The sequence below is a fragment of the Salvelinus alpinus genome, chromosome 13 (genome assembly GCF_045679555.1).
Source record: "Salvelinus alpinus chromosome 13, SLU_Salpinus.1, whole genome shotgun sequence".
NCBI lineage: Eukaryota > Metazoa > Chordata > Actinopteri > Salmoniformes > Salmonidae > Salvelinus > Salvelinus alpinus.
In genome coordinates, this window is record NC_092098.1 from 43,799,125 (window position 1) to 43,815,286 (window position 16,162).

Below are 16,162 nucleotides of genomic sequence, written 5' to 3' on the forward strand. Positions count from 1 at the left end.
TGTCACATCTCAATCAATAGCACAATCCATCTAAAATCAGAGAGGAAGCAGAATGCGCCAAAAATACCCGTGCTCCAATTAACAGTGAGAAAGTGAGAGATTCAGTGCTTTCAATTATGAGATGTGGTGAGCAGGGAGAGGGCCCAAATCTGTAACTCCTATTCTTCTAACTTGCGTCCCAAATGGTACCCTATTCCCTTTATACTGCACTGCTTTTCACCTGGGCCCATAGCGTACCCTATTCCCATAGGGCTCTAGTCAAAAGTAGTACACTATATAGGAAATAGGGTACCATTTGGGACGCATTCCTACTCTCCCAGACCAAAGAGAGAGAGCCATATTCATTCTATCAATTCTTTAATCATGGATGGTTTCACACAACGAAACCAGCATGTTTCTGGTCCAATGAAAGAAAGTGCGTCTTCATTTAGTGTTCGGCGATAAAGAACGTTCAAACGCTTAAATTCCTGAGAATGGAACCCACCACCCTACAAAGGGAACCATTACGTAAACATTTGTATATATCAAAGCTCATGCGTCAATTCATTGTACCGGGTCTGGTATCTTGACGTCGTCGACACGGGCAGTGTGTGACCACAACTTCCACTGCTGCGACAGGCCTATGTCCCAAAATCATGGTCAAAGCAGAGAGCCTGGGGCACTACTTAGGGACTATTCTAGTCACAGGTACTTGTTCCTGGAAAAGGGAACAGTGCATTAAACATAGAAGTGAATTTCCATTTTCCTCCAGAATACTGATGCATCTCTCGCTCTCAGCGAGGGAGTAAGTCTGCTGTGAGAGCAGGACGTTAGCCTTGCTTTGACAACTCTCTCCACACTCCAGTGAGGCTGGGACCAGCCTGGTGCAGCCTGTCAGCCAATGGGAGATGCTGCCTGCCAGTGAGATGCTGCCTGCCAGTGGGGCCCGAAATTATTGACACCCTTGATAAAAATGACAGTATCATGAATAATGTATTGTCATTGTATACAGTCATTGTATATACAGTCATTGTATCAAGGTAGTCAATGCATAGACTGTGGAGTCCTTTAGGAGAGGCATTGTGTGCGTTTGTCCATATAGGGGGGGTGGGCGACTCTTGCACACATGATTTCATCTGCTTTGGCATGTACAGTATCTGGGATGAGTGGGGGGGTTGGAGAGGAGGAGGGTAGTCAAGAGAAGTTGGCTAACCTCCATGTAGTGTTTTCCTTTCATACTATTAAACAAGCCAGTCAATTAAACTCCTACAGCCCCTTTAGTCTATGTCAGGGGTAGGCAACCCTGTACCCCGAGTGCCACAGGATGTTGTTCTAACAAGGCACAACACCTGACCAACTGAGCTAATTGATCAATTTATTGATTACCTAAATTCAACACACCTGGTCTTCCAGGTCCCTTTTACATCAAAAACATGGAGGTTGCCTAACCCTGGTCTACATTATTGAGCAGGAATACTAATGATATTCTAATGTAGTAGAAAATAAAAAACTGTGAAATGTTACTTTATTATCTAAAGGAACTTCCCCAGTGTTAGCTTACCTTGAACATGCTGGACAATCAACAACAATCACTGGACAAGAGAAGGGCTGCGGTTTCACCAGATTCAAAACATTGGAAGACATGAGAACTTCACAAGACTTTATAAAACAACCTTTCTGTCAGCTACAGGATCACTTAATGTTAAACAAGGCTGTGTTCTCCTGTAATGGGTAAGTTAAGATGAATCCGTTTTAGAAGTGAAACTGCAAGTAGAAAGAACCACTTCCCGTGGGCTATTCCTCAGTTAAGCCATGTCTCAGTCTGGGGAAATGTGCCTTTCTTACTTTCTCACAGTAGTAGTACATTTCTTTGTCAGATTTAAAATCAACATGTATAGTACGCTTTCATGTCAAATCACGCAGGCCTGATGGCATCTTGCTGATGTGTGCGTCCCACAGGGAATTCCAAAACATTTAGTCCTTAACAGAGTTTTTCCCAGGGAGCAGATTCCCATGCCGGCATCAGTCCACAAGCATAGGGAGAAGTCGAAACCCTCAATGACTTACTCCGGCACACATCCAGAACTCCATGTCCTAGGGGTCAACTCCAAACAGAACGATAAAAGCACAACGGAAGAAGACAAACAGTAACTCAAACAGCTACATACAGATCCCCTTCTCTGGGGAAATTATATCCAGAATATCCTCAAAAACAATGGGGGAAAAAACAGAACAGCACAGGTCTCGATCCAAACTTCTGCTATTTTAAATCCAAGTCCAGTCTGATTAGAGATCCAGGGGGAAGAGGAGGAGTCTGTTTAGAGATCCAGGGGGAAGAGGAGGAGAGTCATTATGGGCCTGAGTTGGTCCTTTCTAAGGGAGGGAGTGTGTCCCCTCTACTCTGGTCTGTGTGTCCGGTGGCTCCAGGGCGGTGTGTGTTTTGTGTGTGTGGGTGTGTGTTAATTTCCTGCCTGGATGTGCTTCTGGGCTGCAGGCTACTCGGGAACACATGGTCAGTCCCAGTCCTTCCATATTATTCCCTTCCCCCCTGCTCCCTGCTCTCCAGCCCCCCTCCTCCCAACTGCCCCCTGCAGGGCATCCCACCCCCACCGCCCCTCTCTGTCTGTCATCAACTGACATGCGGGAGCACACAGACACCATGTTCACACACACACTTTAATATCTCCTCGAGGCAGTCGTGCTTGTGTTATTGACTGTATGTTTGTTTATTCCATGTGTAACTGTGTTGTTGTTTGTGTCGCACTGCTTTTCTTTATCTTGGCCAGGTCGCAGTTGTAAATGAGAACTTGTTCTCAACTAGCTTACCTGGTTAAATAAAGGTGAAATAAAAAACAATAAAATAATTGCCCAACTTTTCCTTCTGCACTAAAGCACAGTCACCTAATGTAGGACAAACTGCTGCCAACAAGCAGATTCAGCTACACACCAAGAGTTTTCAATGCTTATTGTTTCCATTTGTGTAAACCTCAGTGCTTCAAATCCAATATATGCAGTGCCATCTAGAATGACTAAAGCCTTGTTCACACTGGCAGCTTGAAGTCTTAATTAATAGACAAAAAAGCACATGGAATAGGATATTTCAAGCCACATTTCAAACTACCTTCATAGGGCGATTGAAATTATTGATTACTGGCAATAAGATTTGTCTGAACAGTAAAATCTGATTGATTTGTTTTTTAGACTGTTAATGACTGTGTATCCCTGTACATCAACTCAGTACTTACTGGTACCCTACATTCCTCGTTATTTTTCCATTTTTTTCCTATCATATCCATTTCCCCCCCTCTGCGTTGTTGGGAAGGGCCCGTAACTAAGCCTTTCACTGTTAGTCTACAGCTGTTGTTAACAAAGCATGTGATAAATCAAATTTGATTTGGCATACATTGTTGCATGCTAGTTTGACAGTTTGACAGTTTGACAAGAACATGTGGTAGCTAACTAGCTGGGTGAATGTGCTAGCAAACTAAACAGTTAACTAGCTAGCTAGTTGACATCACCTTATCCTTTGAGGCTTTAAAAAAAAAGGGTTCTTACTAAATCAAATTGTATTTGTCACATTAGCCAAAATACAACTAGCGTAGACCTTACTGTCAAATGCTTACTTACAAGCCCTTAACCAACAATGCAGTTAAGAAAAGAAAAGTGTTAAAATATTTACTAAAATAAACTGAAGTAAAAAGTGTATTATAATTCTTATTATTATTATTAAGGAAAATCTAAAAAATAACAGTAGCGAAGTTATATACAGGGGTTACCGGTACAGAGTCAATGTGCGGGTGCACCGGTTAGTCAAGGTAATATGTACATGTGGGTAGAGGTAAAGTGACTACGATTCCAAACATTCAAAGCAACTAGGAAACGTCCATAGCAGGCATTGTTGTCATCTTTGTTCGCTATACAACAACTTCTGAGTGACAGGAAGCACGAGCACCACCAATCAGCCTACAGTCGTGGCCAAAGGTTTTGAGAATGACACATTAATTTCCACAAAGTTTGCTGCTTCAGTGTCTTTAGATACTTTTGTCAGATGTTACTATGGAATACTGAAGTATAATTACAAGTATTTCATAAGTGTCAAAGGCTTTTATTGACAATTACATGAAGTTGATTCAAAGAGTCAATATTTGCAATGTTGACCCTTTTTCAAGACCTCTGCAATCCGCCCTGGCATGCTGCCAATTAACTTCTGGGCCACATCCTGACTCATGGCAGCCCATTCTTGCATAATCAATGCTTGGAGTTTGTCAGAATTTGTGGGGTTTTGTTTGTTCACCCGCCTCTTGAGGATTGACCACAAGTTCTCAATGGGATTAAGGTCTGGGGAGTTTCCTGGCCATGGACCCAAAATATCGATGTTTTGTTCCCCGAGCCACTTAGTTATCACTTTTGCCTTATGGCAAGGTGCTCCATCATGCTGGAAAAGGCATTGTTCGTCACCAAACTGTTCCTGGATGGTTGGGAGAAGTTGCTCTCAGGGGATGTGTTGGTACCATTCTTTATTCATGGCTGTGTTCTTAGGAAAAAATTGTGAGTGAGCCCACTCGCTTGGCTGAGAAGCAACCCCACACATGGTCTCGGGAAGCTTTACTGTTGGCATGACACAGGACTGATGGTAGCGCTCACCTTGTCTTCTGCGGACAAGCTTTTTCCCGGATGCAATCGGAAAGGGGATTCATCAGAGAAAATGACTTTACCCCAGTCCTCAGCAGTCCAATCCCTGTACCTTTTGCAGAATATCAGTCTGTCCCTGATGTTTTTCCTGGAGAGAAGTCGCTTCTTTGCTGCCCTTCTTGACACCAGGCCATCCTCCCTAAGTCTTCGCCTCAATGCTTCGCCGCGTGCAGATGCACTCACACCTGCCTGCTGCCATTCCTGAGCAAGCTCTGTACTGGTGGTGCCCCGATCCCGCAGCTGAATCAACTTTAGGAGGCGGTCCTGGCGCTTGCTGGACTTTCTTGTGCGCCCTGAAGCCTTCTTCACAACAATTGAACCGCTCTCCTTGAAGTTCTTGATGATCCGATAAATGGTTGATTTATGTGCAATCTTACTGGCAGCAATATCCTTGCCTGTGAAGCCCGTTTTGTGCAAAGCAATGATGATGGCATGTGTTTCCTTGCAGGTAACCATGTTTGACAGAGGAAGAACAATGATTCCAAGCACCACCCTTCCCTTTGAAGCTTCCAGTCTGTTATTCGAACTCAATCAGCATGACAGAGTGATCTCCAGGCTTGTCCTCTTCAACACTCACACCTGTGTTAACGAGAGAATCACTGACATGTCAGCTGGTCCTTTTGTGGCAGGGCTGAAATACAGTGGAAATGTTTTTTTGGGATTCAGTTCATTTGCATGGCGAAGAGGGATTTTGCAATTAATTGCAGTTCATCTGATCACTTCATAACATTCTGGAGTATATGCAAATTGCCATCATACAAACTGAGGCAGCAGACTGAAAATCAACATTTTTGTCATTCTCAAATCTTTTGGCCACGACTGTACACCACTGCATACACATCCGCCATTACCATGATAACTATTGTAGCCATGTCAGCAAATTACTAAAGTCTGAACACACGTGGTTACTTGTATCTTGCTGTTTGGACAGCAGTTTTCAAAAACGGATTTGAAAAACTTAATTTGAACATTAAGCCCTGCAGTGTAAACATGGCTTAATTGTCTGTAGGCAGGGCGCTCTTGGAAATATTAATAATTTGGATGGCACTAGCCTAAAATGGGGTAGAGGAAGTGGTTCTATGTGCAAATTCTCTTTCAAAACACTTTGTCTTGAGCTCACAAAACTAATTGGTTCAGGATTGTGTTTTATGGCTGGGCAGGACAAAGTAGGAGTGAGGGTGTGTTGGAGAGACCAACTGATGCAGGCAGACAAAAAACAATAAGCGGTGAGAATGGGCCTGGCTGGTGTGCCTGTGTCCAAGACATCTGCAGTCAATCAGCAACACACACACACACACACACACACACACACACACACACACCTCATTATTGGCAGCTGCAGTTATTATAGTCACGTGTTGCTGGAGGAATCTCACACCCGCCTCAAAGCTGCACTCCATCAAACAGACATGATCCCTACTTAAGTGTGTTAAAATGACTGAGCAGCTGTTAGAATTGCTCTATTATACACCTTTCAAAACAAAACGTTTTCCCGACAACTTTAGTATCCCGCCAACTCTTTCTTTTATATATGAAAGGTATTGCTGGTGACAAAGCCTCTATTTAAAAAAAATGTATTTCACCTTTATTTAACCATTTACAACTGCGACCTGGCCAAGATAAAGCAAAGCAGTGCGATAAAAACAAGAGTAACATGGGATAAACAAACATACAGTCAATAACACAATAGTTTAATCAGTATAGTGTGTGCAAATGAAGTAAGGCGATAAATAGGCCATAGTGGCGAAGTAATTACAATTTAGCAAATTACACTAGAGTGATAGATGTGCAATTAGAAATACTGGTGGGCAAAAGAGCAGAAAAACATATGTGGATGAGGTAGGTAGTTGGTTGGATGGGCTATTTACAGATGGGCTGTAAATAAAGTTAGTGAGGGAGATATGAGTCTCCAACTTCAGCGATTTTAGCAATTCGTTCCAGTCATTGGCAGCAGAGAACTGGAAGGAAAGGTGGCCAAAGGATATGTTGGCTTTGGGGATGATCAGTGAAATATACCTGTTGGAGCGCATGCTACGGGTGGGTGTTGCTATGGTGACCAGTGAGCTGAGATAAGGCGGAGCTTTACCTAGCAAAGACTTATTTCCACCAACCGACCTAGTCATGATTGCGGTAAAGTTCTGCCTACGGCTTAGTATGAAATGTAGCCATAATGCTGATTTTGTTAAACTGAATCTCCGTCTGTACATTTGGTTAATAAGGAGGTGGTATAGCTTGTCTATTAGTTTGCTAATCTGTCACTGATCAGAAACATTTAGCTTGCAATAATGGAGTCTAAATCAAGTGTGGGCCAATTTATTTAGTCTAAATCAAATGTAGGCCAATTATTTTGCTAAATCGTGTAATGGAGACTCCAAAAGCCTGCGGAGGTTGTGAAGTATGAACACGAGACTGGCATGCTTTTGAAAATATAGATTGCTATTTTCTATCAGTATCATGATGAAGATACTCTCAACGTAAGACCCCACGCCTGCTCCCTAACAAAGTGGAGTGAGGGTAGGAAAGAGATGAAACGTGGATAAGAAAAAGCATGGGCTTGCCTTGGGCTGTTTCAAAATAAAACTTTTTTATATGACAGCGGTTCCACACGCTGCTATTTTATTCTGTTATATTTAATTACATTCTTACTACAAAATATATATGTGTGTTGACTGATCGGGGTAGGTGTGTCTTGTCTGTTTATTAACTAAATAATAAACTATTGATTTCATTCATTTGGATTTAACATAATTCAACTCAAAATATGCCAATCTATTGTTTGAAAAATACATTTTAAAAAGTATTGATGTTTCTTAGGACCTATCTAAACAAATGAATAATGGATTTCTTTTTGATGGTGTATATTCAATGGTTTTATTCAAATAAATCCACATCTGCAAACCACTACCACTCATAACCGGCATGTGCACGGGATGTATAAAAAGGGTATTCAGGCAAGAATGGGCCTGTTTGTAAGGGGGTCAACTCATAAACATTGCCCAAATGTTTCATATTTTATAGGTTGAACACAGTAAATCCTATGTAAAAGTAGTATTACAGGCACTTCATCACAGGCTCTCTTCTTATCAAAGCCAACACAGATCTGAAGCACACTGCTGCTGCAAGATAGGAGGCACACCTCCAGAGCTGAATATATCACACTACCAGCCTCTCTGGATGCGTCCCAAATGGCAACTCATTTCCTTTTATAGTGCACTACTTTTGACCAGAGGCATATGGAACCTGGTCAAAAGTAGTGCATTATATAGGGAACAGGGTGCCATTTGGGACGCATCCGCCCTCTCCTTATCTGTATCCCTCCCAGTCTGTCAGAAGAGCAAGGTTGGGTAGGTTACTTTCTAAATGTAATCCGTTAGTTACTAGTTACCTGTCCAAAATTGTAATCAGTAATGTTACTTTTGGATTACCCCAACTCAGTAATGTAATCTGATTAGTTTCAGTTAAAGAGGCATTAGAAGACAAAAATGTATATTACCAATTGAATGACATCTATTTCAGGATAAATTTGAGTTCACATAGCTGGCCATAAATGGATGTTGCATTTTATTTTATGGGTTGGTTATGTAGGCTTCTTCTAACCCATTGCTTTCTCCTACAGATAATACGATAAGACTATATCTTTACATTAAAAACCAAAGTCTGTCAGATTTCCAGTCATTCCACATAATATCTCTTGATCTTCTTTAATAGGACTTCGAAATATGGATAAATAGATTAGCCCAATAATTTTACCAGAGTATAACCCAAAAACTAAGGACTTATTAGCCTACTCTGTTGTTTATGATTTTCTTGTCATGGAGGACTGATTCGGCTAATTGCTTCGATTTGAAAAATAAATGCTGCTCTCACGGAATGGCATGCTTTGAGCACTACCGAAAAGTGCTATTTGCGTGTGAAAAATGAATGTGATATACAACATTTTCTTTAGGCCCATTGTTTACGTTTGTGTGCAAGCTTGAGTCCGTTAGGCCTATGGACATTTAAAAAAAAAAATAATAATAATAAAAAAAAATAATAATAATAAATCTGCAATAAAAGCTCCACTCGTTGTCTTCTTAAATTATACTAGTTTGACAGTATCGAGCACAAAAACTTTCCTGAACCAACACTTGCACTTGACCCCCCCCCTTCTAGCTCTGACTTTGCTGATAACTACTTTGGAGGAAAAGTGTACTTACTATGCCTATGAAATGTGGTTGTCCCACCTAGCTATCTTAAGATGAATGCACTAACTGTAAGTCACTCTGGATAAGAGCATCTGCTAAATGACTAACATGTAAATGTAGTACCACAGAGGAGTTTAAAAAGGAAGGAACTCCCTCAAACTTTTATTCCATAGGCTAGGAACCCCACTATGCAGCTGTTGCAGGAGCACAAAAACAATGATTGATAGGCAGCTTAAACTTCAATTCAACCATCAGTATCACCCGTAGGCTACACTACTGCTGTCATCCTTACCTCCAAGCGTTTATTCAAGTTGGATAATCTTTGGATGCCGACAGCAGTCGCACCATGGGGAGACCTAGCTTGGACTGTAGCCTACAAAAGCCTATTCCTGCGATCCATCAAACACATTTGGTGTGTCATCATAGTGATCTCTGACTTGTTGTCAGACTCACTCAGGTGGAAAAACTAGAATTTTTCAATGCTGATTTGAATGTCATTGAGAAATCAAAGGTGTCAAATAATGTTCTCAAACATCCTTTGTGACTTTAAATGTAATCCTAGAAGTAATCATCTAGTTTAAAAAGCATTTGTTTTTGCTGGTAACGTAATGTATTTAAAATCAGTTACATGTAATCCTTTACTACCCAACCCTGGTGAAGGGCTCTGTGCTGATAAATGGAACATAGATGTAACCTACCAGCATCTGGCCAAGTACATGTGGTCCTTGAGGATAACTGAACCGGACAGGAGGGTGTACCAGCATGTGGAGATGCTGTCTGGGCTGTAGACGGAGACAAGATAACAAGGGACATTGTGTTAGTCTACATAGTGCTGTTTATGGACACGTCTGCATGGTGACATCACATGCATCGTACTTTAAAAAGGAAGGACCAGAGTTTTTCCTCGCCATGTGATCTAACCAGGAAAAACTATGGGCCCTACAAACGAGTCTTGAATGTTGCTTGAGGTGGTACAGGGTATCTGCAGGTTCCATCAAGTTGAATTTAATACTTTTTTAATGCCACTTAATACCAATTTTGAAGTCTGCGTGTGCGCCACAAACCTCCTAATATTCCCATGATTCTTCACGCCGTCACTAATAGAAAAAGTGAGTAGGCTTCTAATGACATTCACAGTGCTTAAATAAAGAAGTGCAATAGACTACTGAAATGGTATTCAACTTGTTTCATCTAAGCAGGAATGCATGATTCAAGACATGTCGATGTCCACCGCAACCTAATACAGCAATTGTTATATTTTACTGTTAAAATAGGACTCAATATTTTTTGTTAAATAGAGATTAATTTGCCAACATCTTTACGTGCACTAATATATTTGGTGCTAATTCACCAGCTGGGTAAGTGGAAATTCAAAACACATTAGCTAAATCACTACCTCCAAATACATTTTTCACAGGACGTAGCCATGTTTTCATCTAACAGTAACCTCATTATTAATGTCCTAAAAAAACATTGCCGTCATAGCCGAATACCCAATGAGGCCGATGTGCTCGCAGAGGCCAACGCTCATTTCGTACGCTCTGTATCGCAAATGCATATCAATATCTTGGTTGTAAAATAAGACGGCTGAGAAACAAAACATACCTGCACAAAGCTGAGAACATCCTCTCTTCAACTGTGACAAGTATTACACAGGATAGCTGTGTTTATCTTATAGCTAAAAAGCAGAATTGCTTGACCAAATCATTTAATAGCTAAATACACTGAACAAAAATATAAACGCAACATGTAAATTGTTGGTCCCATGTTTCATGAGCTGAAATAAAAGATCCTAGAAATTTTCCATACGAACAAAACGCTCAACTCACAAAAATTGTGCACAATTGTTTTTTTTAATACATATTCTAAAAACCTGTTTGAGCTTTGTCATTATTGGGTAGTGTGTGTAGATTGAGGGGGGGAAAACTATTTAAATCAATTTTAGAATAAGACTAACGTAACAAAATGTGGAAAGAGTGAAGGGGTCTGAATACTTTCCGAATGCACTGTACATGGGTTGCATGGAGGTTCACATGGTTAAGTAGCATTAGTGTTTCATGAGGAATCCTGATTGTTTTCAAAGGCTGTTTAATACCTCCAAGTAGGTACTATAATGTCTATGTTCTCTGTGCCTAATTGGACCAGGCAGATTGATTCCGACGGTGTCTGAGCATGGTACTGAGTGGGGAAAGGGTGTGTGTGTAAGCATGGGGAGATTTTTTTTCCAATCAAAAGTTCAACTACTGAGTTTAATGTGATTCCAATGAAAGGAGTAATACATCAACACAATGTTGGGTATGAAGAGTATGCCTCTCTCCCGCTCCCCCTCTTTCCATAACACAGCTTAACTCTATGCAGTGGAGCAGAAGAGAGGCCGTTATGACTTTCTTTCAAGACTAAAGAGACGAAAGTCTGCTGTTATGTCCTGAGAAAGTCTGCTGTTATGTCCTGACACGGATCAATTCTTTGAAGTGTGAGGAGTCTTTAGTAGTAACAACAATGGTAAAACACAGAGAACACAACAGTTACATGACAAGAAAACCATGCAGCAGACAGAAGAGGAAAACAGTGCTCTGTAAGAGAAGCCAAGCAGATGTTTAGGGTTTCGTGTGTGTGTGTGTAACTTACTAGAACAGGATGTGGTTAGCTTCGTGTCTCTCATACCTGGCTGAGGTACTAATTGACCTGCACAACAACAAAACAAGTTTCAGACACGATCAGTTCATACATGATCAGTTTCATACATTATTAGAAGACGTTATCAGTTTAGACCTTACCAGTTCATACATTATCACAACCAGACTGACAGCTCTCATATCTGAATGTTGGTGATGTGGAATGGTTGTGGTGAATGTCAGGGCCAGTCTCAGAGGTGTATGACGGCATGGCCTGGCCTACACACCGGCTCCAGTGTGTGTTAGTCATCTCTGTCCTATGTATGTACAGGAGATTGTACAGGAAGGGCCATGTGGATGACTCAGACACTAGTTGTAGCTCCACCTCCTGTGTCTGTATTCATAAAAAACACATAATAGGAGTGTTGATCTAGAATCAGGTCTACCCCTGTCCATATAGCATAGTCTAATCTCATTCATTAGGTTTTAAAAAGGCCAACCTGATCTTAGATCAGCACTCCTACTCTGAGCTGCTTTATGAATACAGGCCCTGGTGTATGGAGCTTAAATAGGGTGAGTGGCCGGTGTAATGGATGAACAGGGAGGTGAATCTGACCTGAGCTGGTGCTCCCTGAGGTGGGACAGGACATCCATGTGGTAGAAGTGACAGTAAATAGTGTGCAAGTCCTGGAGGAGACAAGACAACCGGTTCAGACAGACATCTCTCCTCAAACTGAGGCAAGGCAACACAGGTTGGTTTAGAATGTAGGGCAAGCAATTGAAAATGCAGCTCAGGTCTGGTCACTGTGGTTGGTTTACCAAAAGGTCTCCCTAGGGCCTCCCGAGTGGCGCAGCAGTCTAAGACGTTGCTTCGCAGTGCTAGAGGCTTCCCTACAGACCTGGGTACGATCCAGGGCTGTACCACAACCGGCCGTCCCATAGGGCTGCATTCATCGCCCTCTAGCGACACCTTGTGGCAGGCCGTGCACCTGCAGGCTGACCTCAGTCGTCAGGTGGACAGTGTTTGCTCCGACACATTGGTGCGGCTGGCTTCCAGGTTAAGCTGGCGGGTGTTAAGAAGCAGGGTTTGGCGGGTCATGTTTCGGAGGATGCATGACTCCACCTTCGCCTCCCAAGCCCGTTGGGGAGTTGCAGCGATGAGACGATCAAAAAATATAAAAAAAGGTTCTTCCTACTCTAAAGCAGAAACTGTATACTAGTGATGCACCGATGACATTTTTGGCCGATACGAGATATTTTCCTTGCAAAAAAAAAAAAACGATACCGATATTTAAAAATGTTGCGGCCGTCTAGTACAGTTAAATAGTTAACACAGACATAAGGCACTACATTTCAGTGCAAGAGGCATCACTACAGTCCCTGGTTCGAATCCAGGCTGTATCACATCCGGCCGTGATTGGGAGTCCCATAGGGCGGCGCACAACTGGCCCAGCGTCGTCCGGGCCTTCATTGTAAGTAAGAATTTGTTCTTAACAGACTTGGCTAGTTAAATAAAGGTTACACACACACCAAAAAGTTATTTTGTTGGATTTACATATGTCCCCATTACAAGTAAAACAACCAAACCCTATTTATTTCACTTACTTGCTGTGCTGTTTATTTGTTCAGTCGTTTCATTCTCAACCAGGATTTCTACGGAATGCTGTTTGTGTCTTTGCGTGTCAAATTTTTTTTGTGGACTATGCGGTTAGCCTTCAAAATAAAAGTATGGCATAATTCTACTATGTATTCATTTGCATCACTGTCAATGACATACTTTTATTTTGAAGGCAAACCGGAAATTCCACTATTGTGCCGCATCCTTATTGTGGCTAGCTTTACAACACATAACCTTGTCCGGTCAAGCATCACTAGCCAGATGAAGCTACCAGGCTGCTTATAACATTAGCTCCGGGAAACAGGGTTAAGTAGCTGGCTAGCTATTTATTTTCATGAACTGAAGTTCAATTTCAATAGGCTTACAACAAGTGGCAACCTAGCTAATAGCCCGAATTTGGCCTACAGGTGGTTTTATTTGGCCCCCCCCAGGTTTTCTGAGCAAAAATATTTAACATTGTAAAAAAGTATTATTTTTTTATTGTTGGACATAAGACTGTAAAAACACCAGGAAATCAGCTCCAAGTAATTTTAATTCAAGAAATCTGTTCCCAACTATTCCCACGCATAGAGAGATGTGATCGTATACAAATGTAAACAAGGTTTGAAATGATTATGTTTTAGCAAACATATGTGTTTGGCCATCTTGCGGTCAATTTGCAGTCTACAAATTATTAGTTATTATGTTCCGTCCCTCCGACCATCCGCGCAAGAAAAAATAAAAATCAGACCGCGGCTGTATCTAGCTGACGATCCCTGCTATAGACTTAATACTCCCAGATATGTATTGAACGACTGTGCAAATGTTTGGGCACACTCAGTCAGGGTTGACCAAAAGTCTGAATCAAACAAACACTGGAGGATTTGTATGGATTAACAGATTACGGTCAAACAACCCTTTTCCACAATACAACACGAGGCAAAAACAAACAAGGCGACACACAGCCATTTTATATCAGAGGAGCACAACACTCTTTAAATACAAGCCTGGCTGGTTATCTACAGAATAAAGGAACCATTCTAATTTGATTGAATCAACTCAGCTCTAAACGAAGCAGACCAAGGGCACGTGCAAACATCTATTTTCATTGAGGAGTTTACTGTAGACCCGTCGTGTAAAAAAACAACACTTCCTATCAAATTAACACTGTTAATCCAGACCAACACAAACACTCACTGACACACAATGTCCTTAACATAGTCATATCAAACACAGCTGTTCAAACATTAAGAGCAGATCGCCTGAAGAATGCATGTGAAAACTTCCATGTAGACATATGGTATGGCAAGACAGAGGAGCTATTGAGCCCATGGGCAACTAGCATTAACAGGTGGAGCACATGCCTCAGTGGCTTCAGGCAAGCGGAAGTACCCACGCACGTGTACACACACGTGTACCCACGCACGTGTACACACACGCTGATGTGTGTGGCAGCAAAACAGCAAGTGTTAGTTAGCTGAGACTGCTGAGGGACCAATTCAATATAACATTGAACCTCTGCATTTTGTCTCTGTGGAAATCAGAGGCTATTTGCTAAACCAGTCACAGAATGTGTGAGTGAGTCATGGTGTACTGTATTCAGATCTTGTGTGTGTGGTGTACACTAAAATCATGTCTCAATCAGTAAATGGAGGGATCATGCAGAAAACCTGCTACAAGAGGAAAACCAGGCAATGCTGGAACGGGGAGAAACAAAGGGAGGTGTGTGTGTGTGTGTGTGTGTGTGTGTGTGTGTGTAGGCCTCGTGGATGTGTGCAGAAGGGTTTAACCATAAGGAACAACAGATTAAAGCCGTGCCAGTCTGGGCTCCTCCTCCTGCTAACACTTCCTCTGAGTTCATCTGAAAACCAGAGGCCAGAACCATCTGACTGTCTGTCTGGCACTCTATACTCCTACTTCAAACAACGGGAAATCACTAAGAACATGTGGAGGGAGTCAACCAGAGTTTTTGTTAGGAGAATGTAGCTACGGACATTTGAGAAATGCACCAAACCCATATGCATTCGGTGCATAAACCTGATTAGGGCGTCCACCCACGGTGTTCATACTGTCAGAAATCACATTTAGATGATGGTAATTCACCTTAACAGAACAGGCAACTGTGTGAGTGGTTCTTACCGAATTCCAACACACACTTTGAAGATGTTAGAATAACTGTCCCCATTTACTTTTCCTCAGCCAACAAGACTAGTAACAACCAACATCATTAGCCTGTCAATCTACTATCCCCCATTGTAACGTGTATCTATTCTATTGGTCAGCTTGTCATTCTGTTAAAGAAACAGATTTTGTCTCTGCTACTCTGAAGCAAGGTAAGACATGCCTCATACTATGAAGTAAAACGTTACGTTTCACCAGGGGTGAAAGTAGATTTCATTTCTTACTGGTACGGGACACACAAGCGCACTCACGCATAAAAAAAATCGAATAAATAGGCCTACAACAAAAATTACAAGGTAGCCTACTCTGCTGACTCTGACAAACAGATCAATAAAAACAATGTAGTCTGGTCCGTATAATCGGCGTATGAAAAGGTGGGACACAAATACAATATGACGTCCATCTAACCTGGGGGAGGAAATTAGTGTTCAAAAACCAACGAAAGTGTCACTGACCCAATGATGACGACAGTGAATATGCACCTCACTGGGGATATGGCCGATGTTCTCCGCTGGTGCCAATAAGATAGGCTACTGTTTTGATTAATTAAGTTAAGCATTTTGATAACCAAAAGACATGCGGTAATGTTAAATAATGGTGTAATAACCTCTTTTTTGGCAGTACTGTGTACACCCACTTTTTATTTTTCCAGGACGCCGTACTGGATCGTACTGCCTTACTTTCAACCCTGGGTTTCACACTTTGCCACTTGAATGGCAGATGGGTATCGCGTTTTAATTCCCTGAAGAGAAAAAAAATTGCTATTTATCGTGGCCATCAAAATTGTTTAACAAATGATTGCATTAACAATTCTTGCATTATGATTGGGATTATAGACGCAAGTTTAACTCCAGCAGCAAGAACAGCTGTAGCAGCAAGAACAGCAACTCTCGCACTGTCTGACATATTTCTCA

The 16,162-nt window shown here is 41.7% G+C and overlaps 1 protein-coding gene across 8 annotated transcripts in view; it reads right to left on the minus strand.

The window, feature by feature from the left end:
• The window catches only part of LOC139537745 (rap guanine nucleotide exchange factor 6-like), a 184,521-nt gene that overhangs the window by 142,094 nt on the left and 26,265 nt on the right, over positions 1-16,162 (minus strand). For 5 of the 8 annotated variants that reach the window (XM_071339458.1, XM_071339461.1, XM_071339457.1 and 2 more), the window contains exons 2-4: positions 12,087-12,157; positions 11,484-11,540; positions 9,554-9,637 (exon numbers count right to left, since the gene is read on the minus strand). In XM_071339458.1, coding sequence (XP_071195559.1) covers positions 9,554-9,637; positions 11,484-11,540; positions 12,087-12,157 — 212 coding nt within the window. Of the gene's footprint in view, positions 1-1,540; positions 2,417-9,553; positions 9,638-11,483; positions 11,541-12,086; positions 12,158-16,162 lie in introns of those variants that run through there. The other 3 variants (XM_071339464.1, XM_071339462.1, XM_071339463.1) reach the window with 2 other exon arrangements.